This window comes from Miniopterus natalensis, chromosome 4 (assembly GCF_054644295.1).
Source record: "Miniopterus natalensis isolate mMinNat1 chromosome 4, mMinNat1.hap1, whole genome shotgun sequence".
Taxonomy (NCBI): Eukaryota; Metazoa; Chordata; class Mammalia; order Chiroptera; family Miniopteridae; genus Miniopterus; species Miniopterus natalensis.
Genome location: NC_142084.1, coordinates 45965702 through 45984468, shown reverse-complemented (window position 1 = coordinate 45984468; position 18767 = coordinate 45965702). Strand labels below are relative to the sequence as shown.

Genomic DNA, 18767 nt, shown 5'->3' with positions numbered 1-18767 from the left:
CCCCCATCCCGGGCCAGGCCTGGGCCCGCGCGAGGAGCCCCAGGGCCGGGAGGAAAGTGCCCAGAGCCCGGTGCCTTCCTAATTTCCACTCTTCAGGGGGCTCCTGAAAGTGAAAATGTGAAACATGGAGCCTAATTCATCTCCCCTGTGCCCCCAAGTTTGCCTCTCCCCCGTGAGCCTCAAATCTCAAGTGGACCTTAACTTCAGCGACCCCTTCCACACACCCTCCCGCCCTGGCTCTCGCTCCCCATCTCCCACGGGAGGCCGCTCCCGCCTAAGCACCCCCATCTCCTGCTTCAGGAAGCGCCCCACCGGGAGCCCCGGCCGCGCGCCAGGACGCACCCCCGCGTTCCTCCGGCCTCGGGGCGGCCTCCGGGCCTCCAACGGCCTCCCCCGCTGGGGCGCAGCCACGCGCCTGCGCGGGACGTCTGCCCACCCGGGACACAGTCCCGGGCGCCTAGTCCCACGCCGGCCGCACCCAACCTCCGCCGGCCCCACGCCACCTTACTCAGACCAGCTTTACAAGGTCCCAGCTCTAAGTGACGGGCCCCTTGGCACCCAGGTCCTTACTAAGAACCCCCCAATCCCACCCCGCCGGGCGAGACCCTGCCCAGGGCCCGCTACAGCGCCCCCTATGCGGGCGCCGCCCCAGGGACCCTCCAGACCCCGCCTCCAGCTCTGGCCTCGCCCATAGGACCCTCCGCAAGGCCCCGCCCTATTGTCACGGCCCCGCCCCGCGCCTGCGCAGCTCGGCTCAGGACCGTTGCCAGCCCCCGAAAGGCTCTAACGGCTCTAACAGCTCCACTCCATCGGCAGCTCTGGGCACCAGGCAGGTTTCCAAGTTCAGCGGCTGCCCAGACCGAGGAAGATGCTCGGAGAAGAGCAGGCCGTGAGGCTTGGGGTGGGGGACCGCCGAGGCACGGGGAGAGCTCGGAAAAGGTGCTTGTTCAAGCTGGGCGGGAATGAGAACTCAGAGCGGAAGCCAGAAGGGTGAGGAGGCGCTGGACCGGGCATGCGCGAGGGGCGTGGCGCGCTGCGGGGGAGGGGGCTGGGGGCATCCCGGCCGCGGAGTGGCCGTGGCTCGGCCGTGCGGCGGGCGGCCGCTGTAACGGCTGATGCCTGCCTCCGGCGTGGTTTACCTGCCCCGGGATCGCGCTCAGACCTCAGGGCAGCTGGGCCCTGTACGCACGCTCGGTGCCGTCACGGAACCCCCGGCCCGTGCAGTCAGCAGCAAGCACGCACGAGCCCTCCCTGGACAGGGCGTCGAGCCCCGCGTGGGAACCGGGCCGGGGGGGCAGCAGGGAGGCCGTGGCGGCCCGGCAGGAGCGGAGGGACGGTGAAGGCCGGGGATACCCCGGGGAAGGACACAGGGCCAGTGGCTGGACCTTCAGACCCTGGGGAAGGGAAAGCTGATGGAAGTGGGAGGTGACACTTGGAGAAGGCAGCGATAATGGGCGGTGTCTGGCAAGGGCCGGGCCACCGGTGTGACCCTGGGCCCCTCTTCCCAACAGCTCCACCAGCGTGTGCAGCCTGTCCTATGCCGAGGCCGACGAGGAGAAGATACCAGGTGCATGTTCTGCGGCCACTTGTGGGGCGTGGGGGGTCAGTGGAGGAAGCCAAGGAGCACTGCAGAGGCGTGGCTGGTGGGAAGACTCCCCAAGCCCATTCCGCCGGCCCACCACGGGGTTCTTACCGGGTTGCAAATCGTTCCCCAAACTCCAGACCCCATGACTGGATGCTAGACTCAGGATTTGGAGGCTGCAGACCCGAAATAGCTGGGCTGCCGGGGCTGGGCCGGCAGCCTCTGCAGCAGGAGTGGGCATGAGTGGCTCTCTCGGGGCCTGTCCTCGGAGCCCAGGCACTGGCCCGGGGTGGTGGTGGCTTACCGGCTTCCACGCCCGTGGCCAGGAGCCAGGCATCCTCAGTGTCTGGTTACTTCAGGTGCCCGTGAGCCCTCTTCTGGGGGATCATTTGGTGGTGTTTGTCTGCACCCCGTGCAACTCCCCACTCTCACTGGCTTCAGCGTTCACCTGGGAGGTGAAGGCCAATGACAGGACCTACAACGACCAGTTTAAGGAGAAGGTCTTCCTGTGTTGGCAAAGGAAGAAGTACAAGGTGGGTGGCCCCGGCCCCACTGCTCTCTCCTACTTCCACCCTCCCAGCCTACTTCTATCCCCAGTTTTAATCATAAGCAAATGACCAGTTTGGTGCTAGAATTTGTCCTGTGTCTCCTTGCCCCCCCCCCCCCAGTTCACATTAAAATAAGTTAATACTAAACCTTCAAAGTACTTCAGGATCTACATAAAAATCTCCTTGTGTGTGTAACTCACTTTGTGAAATATTGGGGTAACAGCCTTGTTCAGTGAATCTTTGCATCCAGTAGGAGCTCAATTAATGCTGACTAAAGGCTCTACACTCAGTTGGCACTCAATAAATGCTGGCCTGAGGGCTTTGTATTCAGCTCGCTCTTAGTAGAGCTAGCTTGAGGCTTTATATGCACTGGGTGCTCAGTTGTTGTTGATATGGTCAAAGGGCAGGGTGAGGCCAAAGTGGGGCCCTGGCCTGGGCAGTACCCCCACACTGGCTCTCATTCCAGAGCAACATCATCCACACCACCAAGTACAACTTCTTCTCTTTCCTGCCTTTAAACCTTTATGAGCAGTTCCACCGAATGTCCAACACCTACTTCCTTCTTGTCATCATTCTCCAGGTAGGACAGGGTTGGGGTGGCCCCAGGAGTCAGCACCTGTGCGCACACCGTTCCTTCCCCATAGTCTAATCACCTCCTCCCTGACTACCTTTGACACATGGCTCTGTAGATACATGGGAGGTGTAAAAGGGTTTATCTGTGTGGTTGGTGGTTTGGTTGGATGGGTGGGGGAAGCAGGGGGAGCAGTGTCTGGCTCCTCACACACTGGGAGCACCCTCGTGGTTGCGTCCCTCACTGCTCAGCCCAGGGCCTGGCACACAAGAGGTGATCAATATGTGTTCAATGATGAAGGTGCATGAGTGGATCCTCCAGGTCCAAAGAGGGTGCAGCTCCTCCCCAAGATGGACGGCCTTGTTCATATGACCCCCTTGGCCCTAGTCCAGTGAATTGACCCCAAAGGGTGAGGAGGAAAGAAGAGTTGGGAGCAGGTTCTTGTGAGTGGAAATAGAGAAGTTGTTCCAAGGTTTGTTGGGGAGAGGTGGCTGGCCCCAGGCCCAGGTGATATTGGCAGGTGGGACACAGGATGCCAGGTTGAGGGGCTGCATGGGAGGGCAGGGGGAGGCAGTTGTGGGGATTGTCCAGGGATGGTGGATCGGTGTGACCCACCCTGTGTGTCAGGCCGCATTTCCTGAGATCGCCACGATGCCCTGGTTCGCCCTCTTTGCCCCACTCATCTGCCTCCTTGCCATCCGGGCCACCAGAGACCTGGTAGATGACATTGTAAGTGGGGTTGAGGGACAGCTGGGGAGGGAATTGGTGGCAGGGTGGGGTCCTTGTCTTGCTGCCACAAGGGATAGGTGCAGGTGCCTCATGGCCCTTTGGCCCTTGCTGCTAATAGCCATTGTCCCTCCCTTCCCCCACCAGGATCCCTGGACAGATATATCTGGCATGGGCTCACTATCTGAGCAAACATGTATTAGCTGGATCTGTGCTTTATTCCTGGGCCCTCACCAGGGCTGTTTGGGGGCATGATGTAAGGGGCATGGCTAGAGTGGGGCCACCCCTCTGACCCACCCTTTTTGACTCAGGGGCGACATAGGAGTGACAGGACCATCAACAACAGGCCCTGCAAGATGCTGGTGGGAGAGAGGTGAGGCCTCTGGCACTGTGTAGGGACGTTCATCCAGCACAGCTGTGTGTGTGTTTTGGGGGGATCATATTAGGGAGGGGTGCCCAGCAGAGTGCCCGGAACCTTCCATACCCCCAGACATCTTGGTTGAGTCTGATGTCTGACAGGGACCTAGCCATTACTTATTAGATGCCTGCTGTCTACCAGGCCTGGGGGTGTGCCCTGTGATGGGGGACAAAGGCTGAGGACCTGATTGTTAACCTGGCAGGCCTAAGAGTTCAGTTGGAAAGGGAGGCAGAGAAGGTCTGAAGAGGCTTGGATACAGAACTGGAAGGAGGGGGCAAGGTTAGGGAAGGTTGGACTTCCTGAGTGGGCTGAGACCCATCCCCCCCCAAAGACATGGAGGTGGGCACGCAAGGAAGCAAATCACCACGGGCATCTGCAGCCCCCACCTCATACAGTTCCTCCAGCTTAGGGGTGGCACGGAGGCCAAGGATTCCAAAGATGGGCCTATTTGGGGCCCCCTCTCACACCTGCCACCCTCCTCCCACAGCTTTCTGTGTAAAAAATGGAAGGACCTTTGTGTGGGGGACCTGGTCTGTCTGCATGGAGACAATATTGTCCCGGTGAGCTGGTGTGAGCCAGGCCCAGAACTCTCCACTCCTGGGGGTTGGGGCTGCCATCCCACTTCTCTTCCTCCTGTCTTCCCCTGCAATGATGTTTCCTTCCTCCCATCCCCACTCTCCCCATCCCAGGCCGATGTGCTCTTGCTGTCCAGCACGGAGCCCAACAGCCTGTGCTATGTGGAGACAGCTGACATTGATGGGTGAGACTCAGGTCATCACTAGGGATCTGGGAGCCAGTGAGGTCTTCCCCATTCCCCAACGGCCACAAAATGTGGCTTCCCAAGCCCAATGGGATATTTAGGTCATTCATTCTGGGAGCACTTATGGGGCACCTGCAAGCTGGCAGGGGGCAATAACATTAAATCAGATGAAGGGACTCGCCTTCTTTGTATCAACATTTCTGGAAGCCATACTGTGCTCCAGGTGCACCTGCCCAAAAGAAGGCCTGGGGTTTGCCCTCAGCCATTTTGAAAATGTCCTGTGTGACCTTGGGCAAGCCCTTCTCTCACTCTGGGCCTCGGCGTCGTGGTTGGCAGCTGGCGCAAACAGTGGGGGCTCAGTGAACATATTTGAGTGACTCTTGAAAGGGGCTAGGGTTGCCTTGCCTGAATGCTGTCTGTCCCCACTTCTTACCTAGCTCCCCTTCTTATCACCAGAGAGACCAACTTGAAGTACAGGCAGGCCCTGATAATGACGCATCGTGAGCTGAAAAATGTAAAGAGCATGGCTTCCTTCCAAGGTGAGATGTGGCAGTTCATCCACCATCCACCCCATTTGAGCCGTTGTCTGCCCCTCTGCACAGTGAGCATGAAAGTTCCGCACCTCACTGGGCTTTGGAGGATGGTGATGGGGTTTGCTGGAGTGGGGTGAAATAGCTTTTAACAGGCCAGCTTATCCCAAGCCTGTTTCATGTCCTTTGAATCCATGTAATAGTCGGGGAGTTTTCTGTTATTATTAAAGAACATGTTGCACTATTTTATCAGACATTTTCTTTTTAAAACGATCACGTTAATCAAATGTTTTTCACTGTTTAACCAAAAAAGCAGCCTGTTGTGTCTACAGAGACAGGGAACCGACTCATCCATCACAGCATATATTTGTTCCCCACCTGAAAAGTGAGACATTTCACACCTGTGGGCTTATAAGTACTGCTTGCCCAAGGCCCAACAAAAAGATACATTATTTTTTCCCTGTCCTGTTGCAAAGACAAGTTACTCTAATTGGTGCCGGAGCAGAATCTTTCTCTTGAACCACAGACCTTTTGCTCCTGACATTCAAGCACTGGTTACATTTGTTTTCATATTATCTGAGGAAATGACAGGCACTATATGCCAGGTTCTGGGCTGGGCCCCAAGGTCCCCAGCATGACGGAGACAAGGCTGGCACCTCTTCTCATGGAACTCTCAGGCCTTCAAGACACCACTGGCAGGAATAAATGTTTAGTGACCTCCCAGGATTGTAACCAGGAGGAAGGGGGCTTGGTGGGGAGGATCTGAGCTGGCTGGAGGGTCGGAAGAGAGGGTTTCCTTGAGAAGGTGTGAGTTCTGGCACAAGGGACAGCATGCACAAAGGCCCTGAAGTTTAACAGAACCAGCTTTTGGAGCATCCAGGAGAGGAGGCTGCATGTCAGGGGGTGGAGGTGCTAGTGGGGCAAGTTCGGGGCAGTGTGAGGGTGGCTGGAGCCAGAAGGTGATGGGGAGTATTCCCCACACCCTGCCTCACTCTCCATTGGAGAGGCATGGCCCGACCCCAGCCATACCCCTCAGCTGCCTGATTGCTCTGTTTCCCACAGGCACGGTGGTGTGTGAAGAACCCAACAGTCGGATGCACTACTTTACGGGACGCCTGGAGTGGGAGGGCAAGAAATACCCCTTGGACAGTGGCAACATCCTTCTACGTGGCTGCAAGATTCGAAACACAGATACTTGCTACGGAATGGTCATCTATGCTGGTATGGCTACTCTGGGGCCTCTGTAGCATGAGCTGTCATGGTAGGGGTGAGTGAGAACCCTGAAGTTGTTGGCAGGAGGTTACAAGGCCAGGGCCTGGCTGCCAAAAGATGTGGGGCTCCTGGCACAGTTTCTATAGAACCTTGGGTTCTAAAACTGGAAATAAATATATTGAGCCAGCACCCTTGTATATAGATGGATGAGTGGCTAGGCAGGTAAGTGGTTGAATGAGTAGAGGGGTGGGGTAACAGATGTAGGATGAGATGGATGAATGGGCAGGTGGACTGACTGATGCAAACTGCAGGTGTTGACACAAAGATCATGAAGAACTGTGGCAAGGTCCATCTGAAGAAAACCAAGATAGACAATATGATGAACAGGCTGGTGATCCTGGTGAGCTTCCCTGGGGTGGAGGTGGAGGGGGACACAGAAGAGGGAAGGGAAAGGGCCCTTTCCTCCCATAGACAGAAGCCCCGGCTGTCATTTTTCAGGCCCCAGTTTCCTTGCTCGGCAAAATATGTGCAGCCTGATCCTGCAGACATACATCTGTGAACCAGCGAATCTTCTTATAATCACAATATTAAAAAACTGTCTCAATCCTCACATTTTTCCAAACCCACAAGAGATAATAAAAATGCTCATCTACCCTCCATTGATATTTATTTAACAATTCTCAACTTTTTGCCTAATCAACTGTCTTTTTAAATAAAAGTCATTGTAATAATTTTTATAATAGCAGCCACAAAACCCAACAAAATCCCTGCAAGTCCCCTCCCCGGGCACTGCTAGCCACCACCTCTCAGCCCCGCTCCCCCCATCCTGATGTCAGAGCTTGAGTAAGGGGGGCTTCTCATCTTCTGTTTGTCTTTTACACTATGGTGTCTCTGTACTGCCCTGGGTCCCTCCACATGCTCCACTGTCTCCTGTTCTCTGAACAGATCTTCATATGCGTGGTGCTGACCTCCATAGCTTTGACCTTTGGCTTCTGGAGCAAGGTGACGGAATTCAAGAAGCACGACTATGTCCTTGAGACGCACATGTACAGAATGACCAGCGAGTCTTTCTTCATGTTCTTGAGCTTTCTCATCCTGCTCAGTGTCATGATGCCCCTGGCCATGTTCATCATGTGAGTCCCAGAGCCTCCTCCCCACCTACTACCCAGCTGGAGAGAAGTGGGAGCTCTGGTGGTTCATGACAGGGCATGACCCAGTATGTGTTTACAGAGCTGAATTCATCTACCTGGGGAACAGTATTTTCATTGACTGGGATGTGGAGATGTACTACGAGCCCCAGGGCATACCTGCCAAAGCCCGAAGCACCAGCCTCAATGTCCAGCTGGGCCAGGTAGAGTACATCTTCTCAGACAAGACTGGTACGCTCACACAGAACATCATGACTTTCAAGAAGTGCTGCATCAGCGGCATTGTCTACGAACAGGACGAGGAAGAAGCCCTACGTGAAGGGAACCCCTTCCTCTGGAACAAATTTGCCGATGGGAAGCTGCTCTTCAAAAACACAAGACTCGTGAGCATTGTGCGCAGCAACAAGGACAAGATGGTGCAGGAGTTCTGGCGCCTGCTGGCCATCTGCCACACGGTGATGGTGGAAGAGAAAGACAGTGAGTGCTTCACTGGCTGCCCAGACCCTGAGGCTTCTGAGGTGGTTTTCTGGCCTTTGAGTAGTCCATCCCAACCCCCAGGGCTCCTGTCATCCAGCTTAGAAGATGTTCAGGCCTGGGGCTCAAGATCTGTTACTGGGGTGGGGGTGGGGGCATCTAGACTGGGACCCAAGTGCCCATCAGCTTAGAGGTTGTACTGGCCCAAGAGACCACTGTCTTATCATCTGATGAGCACACACTGTGTCCATTTCCTCCCCTGGGCATCAGAGATGGGTGGTGATTCCTCAAAAAAGAAAGCAAGTTAGTGAATGTGCCATTCCCCCATCCCACTCCCATGGTCCTCTCCCCTGTCAGACCAACTGTTGTACCAGGCAGCTTCCCCTGACGAGGAGGCATTGGTCTCAGCGGCCCGGAATTATGGCTACGTGTTCCTGGCACGCACACAGGACAGCATCACGGTGATGGAGCTCGGGGAGGAGCGGGTGTACCAGGTCCTGGCCATGATGGACTTCAACAGTGTCCGAAAACGGATGTCCGTGCTGGGTGAGCACCCTAGGCCCAGGGATGGAGATGGGTAGGAAGGGGAGCGCTTATGGGCAGCCAAGCCTCTCCCTCCACAGTCCGAAACCCCGAGGGCTCCATTTACCTCTACACCAAAGGCGCAGACACTGTCCTCTTTGAATGCTTGCGTAAGAAAGACGTGTATAAAAAAGAGCAGACCATGATCGTGGCCACAGAACAGGCCTTAACTGTGAGTCCCATGGGAAGGGAGGGAGAGTGGGTAAGGGGGTAGAGGGAGGGAAGATAGAGGGAGGAAGGGTAGGGGAAGAGGCTATGCAGAGAAATGGCCTCAGGTACACAGGGTAGTCATGTACAGTTGACCAGGCTGTGCCCTTCCCCCTACACACATGGGCAAGGGAAAGCTGAACTCCATGCTATACCTCCACAGAGGGGGCATTTTTTTTCTAAGTGACACAAGATACCCTCTGTGTTTAGCCTTTGAACCTGGATGCTCCCCCTACCCCCAAACCTCTTCCAGTCAGGCCTGGGTTCTGGGACACACTCAGCCCCAAATCTTTTGTCTGTGTGTGAAGCCCAAACTTCTCAGCCAAGATTTCAAACTGTCTTTGTGTCTCCTGCTGGCTCTCTAGACTGGCTCTCCTTGCCCCCAGGGCATTCCTCAGGACCCCAGTTTCTGTTTTGCAGTATTCTCCATGCTCAGGTGATGCCCCAGGAACTTTGCACACACTGTTCCCTCTGCTTGGATGCTTTCCTTTACTCTGTAACTCAGGATCTTTTGGTCCTCAGGGCTCTGCCACCTCCAGAGAGACTTTCCCTCCTGACCCTTTGGGGTTGCCCAAGAGCTTTGCTGGTTCCCCAGCATCACCCAGCACAGGAGCAAGGGGGGTGTTTGTGCAAAGAATGTCCTGGGCCCCTCATTCAGGACTTCTCAGAGTGCCTTGCTCTGTCAGGGGGGGGAATCTGGGGCAGGCAGCTAGTCTCTAAGAACTGGAGAAGTGCAGGCGAGGTTCAGGGGGCCTAGGCAGAGGGAGAAGGGGCTGAGGGGAGTGGTGGCTGGAGAAGTGCCCAGGGAGGCAGAGTGGTGACAGGGTGGCACCTGCCCGCCTGGCCGGCTCCCAGTCCTTTGCTGAGCAGACCCTGCGCACACTGTGCCTGGCCTACAAGAAGGTGGATGAGGATGAGTATGAGGAGTGGCGCCAGCGGCACCAGGAAGCCAGCATCCTTCTTCAGAACCGGGCCCAAGCCCTGCACCAAGTGTACGAGGAAATGGAGCAGAACCTCCAGGTGGGCATGCACAGGAGGTGAGGGGGCTCCAGCACCCTGGCTATGAGACCATGGATCTCCTACTCATGCCAGGGTTTGCTGGGTCCCTGCTCAGTCTGTTCCCGGCTCCCCCACCCCCTTCCAGCTGCTGGGAGTCACAGCCATTGAAGACAGGCTCCAGGATGGCGTCCCTGAAACCATCCAGTGTCTCAAGCAAGGGAAAATCAAAGTGTGGGTACTCACAGGGGACAAGCAAGGTAGGTCCCAGGGTGGCCATCGATGTATGGGAGAGAACTCATACGTGCCCACCATCAGCCTGTCCCTTCCCTCTACCTTGTCCTGGGGAAGGAGGAAACGGGATGATTAAAACTACTGGGGTCCCCCAGGCACCTCCCTCAGACCGGTGCCAGCAGGGTCCCCATTAGCCCTAGTGTGGGCTGGAGGCACATACACACAAAATATTTAAAATAATGTTTTACAGCTGTGTTGGTATAAAGACAAATATACAAGCTAGAATACATATTAATTTTTTATTCTGATTTTAAAATAAATTAAGCATTTTTGTGGGTTCCTAAAAGTGCCCATGGTCCCTAGCATGATAGGTCTGACGATCTCTTGGCCCCTGCCCCAGATAGCCAAAGTGCAGGCCCCTTTGCTCAGAGCTGCAGCCAAAGTCTCAGGGCTGGCTCTCATTGGCTGGCCTGGGTTACCAGTAGCCATAGCCAGGAGTGGGGCAGGGTGGGTGGGCATGGCCCCCAGGCAGGGGGCTGAGCTGGGCTGGTTTGCAGAGACCGCAGTGAACATTGGCTATGCCTGCCAGCTGCTGTCTGAGGACATGGGCATTCTAGAGGAGGAGAAGATAACGTAAGGAGTTGGGGGTTGGTAGCAGATGAACTGGGTGGGGGCAGGGAACAGGGTGAGGGTGGGGGATGGTGAACACCCAGGTGTGGCCCTGGAGTGTGGCCCTGGGGGTCAGCAGAGTGTCCTCAGCCTCCACCTGACTAGACTACCAGAGAGGGAAAATGAGGCACAGCTGGGAGTAGGGGATTAAGGAAGCTTGTGCCTGGACATGGCTGAGCCCCAAATGGGTCCCTGCAGTCAGATCCTGGAAACCTACCTGGAGAGCAACAGCAGCCACCTGCCACAGGTCAAGACAGCCGCCATGATCGTTAGTGGAGAGTTTCTGGTCAGTGTCAGCCCAGGCCTGACTGTGGGGTCCCTGGCACAGGGGAGGGGGCTGAGAGGAGCAGCAGACTGGGGGTGGGAATGGACTGTTGGAAAGCCAAAGCGAAAGCCACACTGTGAGATGTTTCTCAGAGGGACTGGAACCCATGTGGTCAAGTCCAGCCTGGGGTTTGGGGCAGGAGGCCAGGAGGGAGGAGAGTCCAGTTGGAGGATGTTCATGAAGGGGAGGGGTACAAGCAGACTGATGTGTCCCCTTCCTCCCACCCTCCCTTGCTGGCCAGGATCAGCTGATAAAGAGCAAAACAGGGCTGGTACGGCAGAATAAGGACCCCAACACCCAAGAGAGTCCGGAGGCGTGGCGGGAGCGGGCCTTCGTGGAGCTGGCCTCTAGGTGCCAAGCAGTCATCTGCTGCCGGGTGACGCCCAAGCAAAAGGCCTTGATTGTGGCGCTGGTCAAAAAATACCAAAATGTGGTGACCCTGGCCATTGGGGACGGCGCCAACGACGTCAATATGATCAAGAGTGGGTGGTGGGCACCAGGTCTGGGTGGGAAGGCCTGTGGTGGGCTGGGGGTGGCCCAGGACCAACACACTGCATTTGCCCCTGCAGCTGCGGACATCGGCGTAGGGCTAGCAGGCCAGGAGGGCATGCAGGCGGTGCAGAACAGCGACTACATGCTGGCCCAATTCCGCTTCTTGAGGCGGTTGCTGCTGGTGCACGGGCGCTGGTCCTACATGCGAGTGTGCAAGTTCCTACGTTACTTCATCTACAAGACGCTGACTATGATGATGGTTCAGATCTGGTTCGCTTTCTATAGTGGCTTCACTGCCCAGGTGCACAGGAGGGAACAACCCTTTGGGGAATCTCTGGATGGGGATACTGTGCCCTTCTCATGGCCTCCAGAAGGGTGATAGGCACTGCCTACTCACACTCTGGGATCCTCATGGGGCAGGGCCATACAACCATTTCCATGGCTGCATTCATAGAGGTATAAAGTCCAGATAAAGGGAGGGGGTGGTTCCTGCTCAATCAGCTCTGTACCCAAAATTTTCAGGAATATTTGACTAAATTTGAGCTCTGAAGCCAGGGCAGGGCAGCAGATGCTCCAAAGGGTAGATCTCCTAGGGGAAAGAGGGAAAGCTTGAACCCCAGAGAAGAAGAGACTGTGGGGGCTGGGTACCTGACTTCAAGACACTCTCGACAGTATCATGGTGAAGAATAAATGTGCTTCCTAGAGCCTTAGAAGAGTTATAGGGGTGATGATTTCCCCTCGTGTAAGGAAATTGTCTGAAAATAGACAGTCATGATAAGGAATAAGTTCCCTGTCATTGATACCCAGGCATTTGAGAGGGAGCTTTACCAGAGGACACCCTTGAATAAATATATATTGTTTTACTTTTTTGTTTCTAGATATTTTATTCTTTTAGATGCTGCTGTGCATGGAATTTGTTTTCTTAATTCCCTTTTGGGATTGCTTCTTGCTGGTGTGTAGAGGAAATAGATGGGTTTTTCATATGTTGATTGTGCCCTGCAAGTTTGCTAAATTCTCTTTATTGACTCAAGGAGATTTCTGGTGGATCCTTTGGGATTTTCTGCATGTCGCCTACAAATAAAGATAGTGTTTTCTCTTTCCTTCTTTCCAATTTGGATGCCTTTTATTTCCTTTCCTTACCTAACTGCTCTAGCTAGAACTCCCAGTGAGACGGTGAGGGCTGGCATCCTTGTTTTGTTCCTGATCTTAGTGAGGACAGCATTCCATCTTTCTACATTTCTTAACTGGGATTCTTCTGTAGGAAGAACCAACCATTCCTTCTCCCTCATTTATTTATGAAATTACTTATTTTTATCAATATGGACTCCTGGATATTTTTTATTATATATTTTGTTGCTCCAGTTTTCCCTGGTTTGTTCTTTCGACATGGGCCTGATTTTTCCCTAAGTGTGTCTTCATTTTCTAGTGCTATAAGAGGTTCCAGGCTAAGTTTGTTCTTTCCTTGCCCCAGCCCTGGAATCAGCCACTCCCATAAGGAGCCCTGGTTCTTTTCATTAGAGAAGGGTAACATTAGACACCAAGAGCTAAGTGCTCAGTGTCTGCTCAGTGCTACTGGGGAGCTATTACCCTCTTAGTAGACAGAGTTAGGAAATGTACACATATTAGCCCACACATCTCTATTTTTATCTATATGTCTATCCATCTACCTATGTTGTGTATATTAAGAAACTGAGTTCACACTGATACTTCTGATTCCAATCCCACAAGACAAGGTTCAGCTTAGCCTTCTCCAGGTACTCCTTTATGACTCTTCTCTTCCAGCAGGGAGAAACTTGATTCTTGTACAATTCTTGATCATTCCTCTTTTGCTTACTCGCAGAATGCACATAAAATGGTTTTTTTGTCCTGATTGGTGTGGCTCAGTTGGGCATTGTCCCATATACCAGAAGGTTGCTGGTTTGATTTCTGGTCAGGAAACATGCCCATGTTTCGAGCTCAATTCCCAGTGGAGGGCATGCAGAGGGCAGCCAAACAATGTTTTGTTTCTCCCTCCTCTCTCTAACTCTCTCTAAAAATCTATTTAAATTTTTTTTTTTTAAATTTTTTTGTCAATGTAAGAAACATTCAAACCTACAGAGAATTTTTGTGAGTATTTGAGCCAAATTGCCGGGAAGCAAAATCTCAGTGGACTGAGATAATGCTCCAGAGAATGGCAGTTTTGTACCTTATTTTATACATTACAATCAAAAGAGCAGATGCAAGTGGGTTACATGAAATCCGTTGGTGATAGATTAGGGAGGTGTGGGAGAAAGCAAAGCTGGGAAACCTCTGGGATTTGGATGAAAAGTAAAATGATAGACATCTTTCACATAGATGGGTACAGGATAGTTCAGTCAACAACTCAACAACAGTGAGGGGATCTGTGGTCTCCACAGAGAGGTAGGTGCCTGTGCTTTGAGTAGTCTGGAAAAAGGAAAAGTACCTTGACATTCCAAAGATATGTTATCATAGATGCAAAAAGACAATAGGCTCAGTTAAGGTAAAGATTGACCTTTGTCAGTAAGATACAGACCTAGGACATGAGTACTTGCCATAAACTGTTTTTAGTTAAAAAGTTTTAATTTCAGACCATCCTTTCTGGTTACTTTCAGTCTCTGAGTTTGCAAGGCCGCCACGCAGGCCTTCCCTGAGCTTGTCAGGTTAGCATATGGCCCCTTTTTGTCCATATTTTAAAAAATGGTTTTTGAAACTGACCCCTCCCTCCACGCCCCGTCCCATATCCTTTAACTTGACTGGATTCATGCATTGGGAAAGGAGTTAGTTGGGCCCATTGTTTGCTGGGATCTCTTCCAACTCTTTTTTATCCATCAATGACTCCCTAAATCTAAAATGACGAAAAACCACACTTTTTAGCCATTTTCCCTCCAGTAGCTCTTTATTTGCAGCTCACATATTAAAACACTCAAAGATTCTATTTTAAAAGAATTAGATTCTTGCCTCTCTCTCTCTCTCCCTCTCTCTCTCTCTCTCTCTCTCTCTGCCTTTTCTCTTCCATCAGAACTTAACCCAACCCTTGATTATAATGCAATTTTCTAACTCTCTGGGAATCCTCCCCAGGTGCAGAGCTACCTTGGGTGGGTCTCCCCTGGTAAAGAGCATTTCCTTTTCTGGCCATTTGGCACCTGAAGACTTACCACTAACCACATTCTCCCATCCTTTCTCCTCCCTAGACTCTGTATGAAGGCTGGTACCTGGCTCTCTTCAACCTGCTGTACACCACCCTCCCAGTTCTGTACATTGGGCTCTTCGAGCAGGTGAGCAGGCCTAGGACTTGCCTCCCCCTTCCCTGTAGATGCTCCTGTCTCTGCCCCACCTTCTCCCCCTGGGGAGCTGAGCTGAGGTGGGGGCAGGGCTGGGGGATTACTACTGTTCCCACCATTGCCCAACCTGATGGTGGGTGAAACCCTCTTGCCCAGCTACCACTCACAAATCTCAGTCCCCCTGTCTGCCCATCTCCCCACACAGTGGGGAGGGGATAAGAAGAGATGGTTCTCCTGTTTAAGAGAGGTATGGCTAAGTGATCCAGACTAAGCAGTCCAGTAAAACTTTTAGGATGATGGAAGTGCCTCATGCCTATGCTGTCCAGACAAGAGCCACCAGCCACAGATGGTTAATGAAAAGCACTTGTGGCATGCCTGGTGTGACCTGAGGAACAGAACTTTGCATTTTCTTTTTTTTTTAAGTTTTTAAACTGTGCTAAAACACCAGTAACAAAATTCACCATTTTGACGTGCATGGTTCAGGCACACTGAGCATGCATGTTGCTGCAAAACCAACCTCCGGAATTCCTTCACCCCTACCCCCACCCCAGGATGTGAGCGCCAAGCAGAGCCTGGAACTCCCCAAGCTGTACATTGCTGGCCAAAAGGATGAGTTCTTCAACTACTGGGTCTTCTTCCAAGCCATTGTCCATGGCACAAGCGCCTCTCTGGTCAACTTCTTCATGACCCTATGGATCAGCTATGACATTATTGGGCCCCTCAGTGACTATCAGTCTTTGTCCACAGTCATGTCCCTGTCGGGCCTGCTGACTGTCACCATGGAGGTAGGCAGGGACCATGGAGGTAGGCAGGGCTGCTGCCTGTCCTACCCCTGGTGGGACCATGGACACCAGCCAAGGATGTCTCATCACCTGGTGACCCTGCCTGAGAGGCCTTAGCAGGTGCCACCCTTCAGCCTCCTCCACAGAGCCTTGCCTAGAGTCCTAGCCCCACTGGCTTAACCCTCTTTCCTATTCAGGTCATCCTCATCATCAAGTACTGGACGGTCCTGACTGTGCTGTCCATTTTCTTCAGCCTCTGCTTCTACACGGCCGTAACTTGGACCAGTCAGAGCTTCTGGCTCTTCACAATCTCCCCCAAGACCTTCCCTTTTCTGTGTGAGCCCCCCAGCAGGGGACAGGGCAGCCAGCCCTGGAGATGGGTGGGACTTGTGACTTAAGGGAATTTGCACAAAGGCATCTTGGGGGTGAAGGGCGAGGAAGGAGGTGGGGTGTCGGGAAGAGGGGGCCCAGAGCAGACTCTGGGGAGGCTCTGCCCTTGGCCAGGCCATAACCCTTCCCTGTCTCCTCTAGATGTTGACAGAAATGTGATGTCCCACCCCACCGTCCTGCTGGTGGTCCTGCTGAATGTGTCATTGAACACCTTGCCCGTACTGGCCTTGCGTATCATTTACCAAGCCCTCAAGCAGCCACGTCCCAAGGTGAGGGTGGCTGGGGTCCCCACTGCACAATGCTGGAAGCAGGAACTCGAAAGAGATGCAGAGCTGGGTGTAAGGGGTTGGAAACCCAGATGCACACCTCATGCCCTCGGGGGAGGGGGGGCAAGTAACAGGCCCCAGGACCCCAGGGAAAAAACCATACTTCCTGGGATGGAGGCAGCCAGCCTGGATCCAGTGCTGGCAATGTTAGACTTCCACCATGAATTATCTAGGACTTGGGGGTTGAGATGACAGAAATGACCTGGAAAAGGTTTAGGCAAAAGGAGGAGCTTAGAAACACCACTGTGTGCCTGTCCATCAATAGATAAATAGATAAACACAGTGTATGGTTTACCCACATAATGGAATATTATTCAGCCTTTAAAAAGAAGGAAATTCTGTCTCCTGCTACGAGGTGGATGAACCTTGAGGACATTATGCTCAGTGACATAAACCAGTCACAAAAGGACAATATTGTGTGATTCCACTCATAGGAGGAGGCCACTAGAGGAGTCAGATTCATAGAAACAGAAAGTAGATAGTGGGAGACAGAGGCTGGGGGAGTTAGTATTTAATGGGGACAATGTCAGTTTGTGAAGTTCTGGAGCTGGATGGGAGGTGATGGTTACATAACAGTGTGAATGAAAGTACTTAATGCCACTGAGCTATACTCTTAAAAATGGTTAAAATGGGATAATGTCTATTTTACCACAGTGGAAAAAGGGGGGTGGGAGACTTACTGGCCCAGGTAACAGAAACCTAGAAGGACCAGTTGCAGCTAGGATGGGCTGCTGAATTGACTGGAATAGTGGACAAAGATATGGCCACAGACCTGCCACATTCTGCCACACAGGCTGGAGACATGGCTGCCCCATGGTTAACTTCTCCTGCCTTTGCCATAAGAGGGCACTTCCGTCACCTCCTAGCTGACCCAGAGTCAGGTCACAGGGTCAACTTGGGTAGGGAAGGGCCTGGCCAATGTATGGGGGCCACTGGGAGCAGGTGACCTGAGAGCAGTCAACGCAGCGGGGGAGCCTGATGACCCTGTTGCCCCTTTGCTCAGCAGGAAAAGGAGGAGGAGGAGAAGGAGGAGGAGAAGGAGGAGAAAGAGGTCCCGATCGAGGAGATCATGGTGGCGCCGCGCGCCCGGCGCTCCAGCTACGCCTTCTCCCACCAAGAAGGCTATGCAAACCTCATCACACAGGGCACAATTCTGCGGAGGACACCAGGCATCCACAGACAGACATTCGCAATGCCATCTGATGAAGAAATTGCCTCAAACATGGATGTCGTCTGATGAACTGCCCATGAGCATCGAGTCACCCTGGCGCCAGTGGAAGACGTCATCCCTGGGGGAGAATAGGCTCTAGCACTGAGGGGAAGGTGTCCTCTGAGCATACACAGCCCGCCTTTGCAGTGAGCTCCTCCTTGACTGTGGAAGGGCAGTCCTCCTTTTTTTTCCCCTTTGGTATATGTAATAATGAAAAATTAATTAGGCCACGAAGTCTATAAATTAATACTGTTTTGAGTTGGTACAATGCTCTTTTGAACACACATTTTCATGTCTAATACAGTTACCTGAATGTCCATTTTCATGTAACTCTTACACAGTATAGATTCCATTTGTGTCATCACTCATCTAAGTATTAAAAACGTTCGACATTCTTCTAAGTCTTCACAACACCCCCTGTGAGGTGGTAGTTGGAATTGACTCCATTCTACAGAACATAGAAATCAATGGTTTGTGATTTAAATCAAAACACAAAACTATATGCTATGGTAAAGGAAGAATAAAATCCCAAATTAAAGAGTATTTCTCAGCACTTAACAATGTCTGCACAGAGCAGGAGTTGAGTAAGCACTGCTTGGATAAAGGACAAATGACATGTCTTTGACATGCCTAGCACTGATAACAGCCCTGTCTTGGGAGAAGGGCAGGGGCCCATGGGCTCCCTGGCCTAGGTAATACAAAGCCACTCAGCCAAATCCTTGGGGTGTCAGTGTTTCCTTTCTGCCAAATAAATGATGGGACTCCCCTTTGAATTTATACTGCTATTTATAAATAGATATTAAAATCCAATTAAGTGTATAAAGAGCCACAGTGCCCTAGAAGGAAACATCTTTAAAACTGTGTAGCTGTTCATACACTAAGGCCAGAAATTAGGAGGTTATCGCTATGCTGTTTTTTTCAGTTAAAGATTTCTATGTATTTCTAAAGCTAAAGCACTGGTGCCCACATAACCCTTCCTGCAGAAGAAGCCTTACTCAGAGCAGCGAGTCCACCTCTCCAGAGTGCGTGCTGCACGGACTTTTGGCCTCAAGGATGGCCTGCGGCCTGGGCTCGCCCCGGGCCCTCTGGGGCGCGCTGCTGACTCTCGCTGCTGTTTGCTCCGCGTCCGTCTCTAACCCACTCCCTCTGCTGATTCCGCGGAGAACAGATCGCTCCCGGAAGGTGGGCTGAGCGTAGGAGCTCCTTTGGTCCTAAGGCCCTCTGACCATTTGTTCCTGAGTTATACTCCCAAAGAGTAAATGGTAACATAAAATGATTAAGAAAATTTATTCTGTAGAGTGGCC

At 52.7% G+C, this 18767-nt stretch overlaps 1 protein-coding gene across 1 annotated transcript; it reads left to right on the top strand.

The window, feature by feature from the left end:
* Window positions 1-868: 868 nt before the first annotated feature.
* Window positions 869-18654, top strand: LOC107525603 (phospholipid-transporting ATPase IK-like). The gene is given in 29 exon segments (XM_087816140.1): window positions 869-990; window positions 1512-1567; window positions 2024-2115; window positions 2597-2710; window positions 3329-3430; window positions 3739-3800; window positions 4333-4405; window positions 4535-4605; window positions 5062-5144; window positions 6198-6356; window positions 6659-6747; window positions 7293-7480; window positions 7578-7972; window positions 8327-8515; window positions 8593-8723; window positions 9614-9778; window positions 9903-10014; window positions 10546-10621; window positions 10856-10943; window positions 11224-11464; window positions 11552-11775; window positions 14666-14749; window positions 15307-15540; window positions 15735-15873; window positions 16069-16196; window positions 17266-17481; window positions 17513-17560; window positions 17562-17661; window positions 18386-18654. Coding segments are annotated over 29 exon segments (4050 nt in total).
* The last annotated feature ends 113 nt before the right edge of the window (window positions 18655-18767 follow it).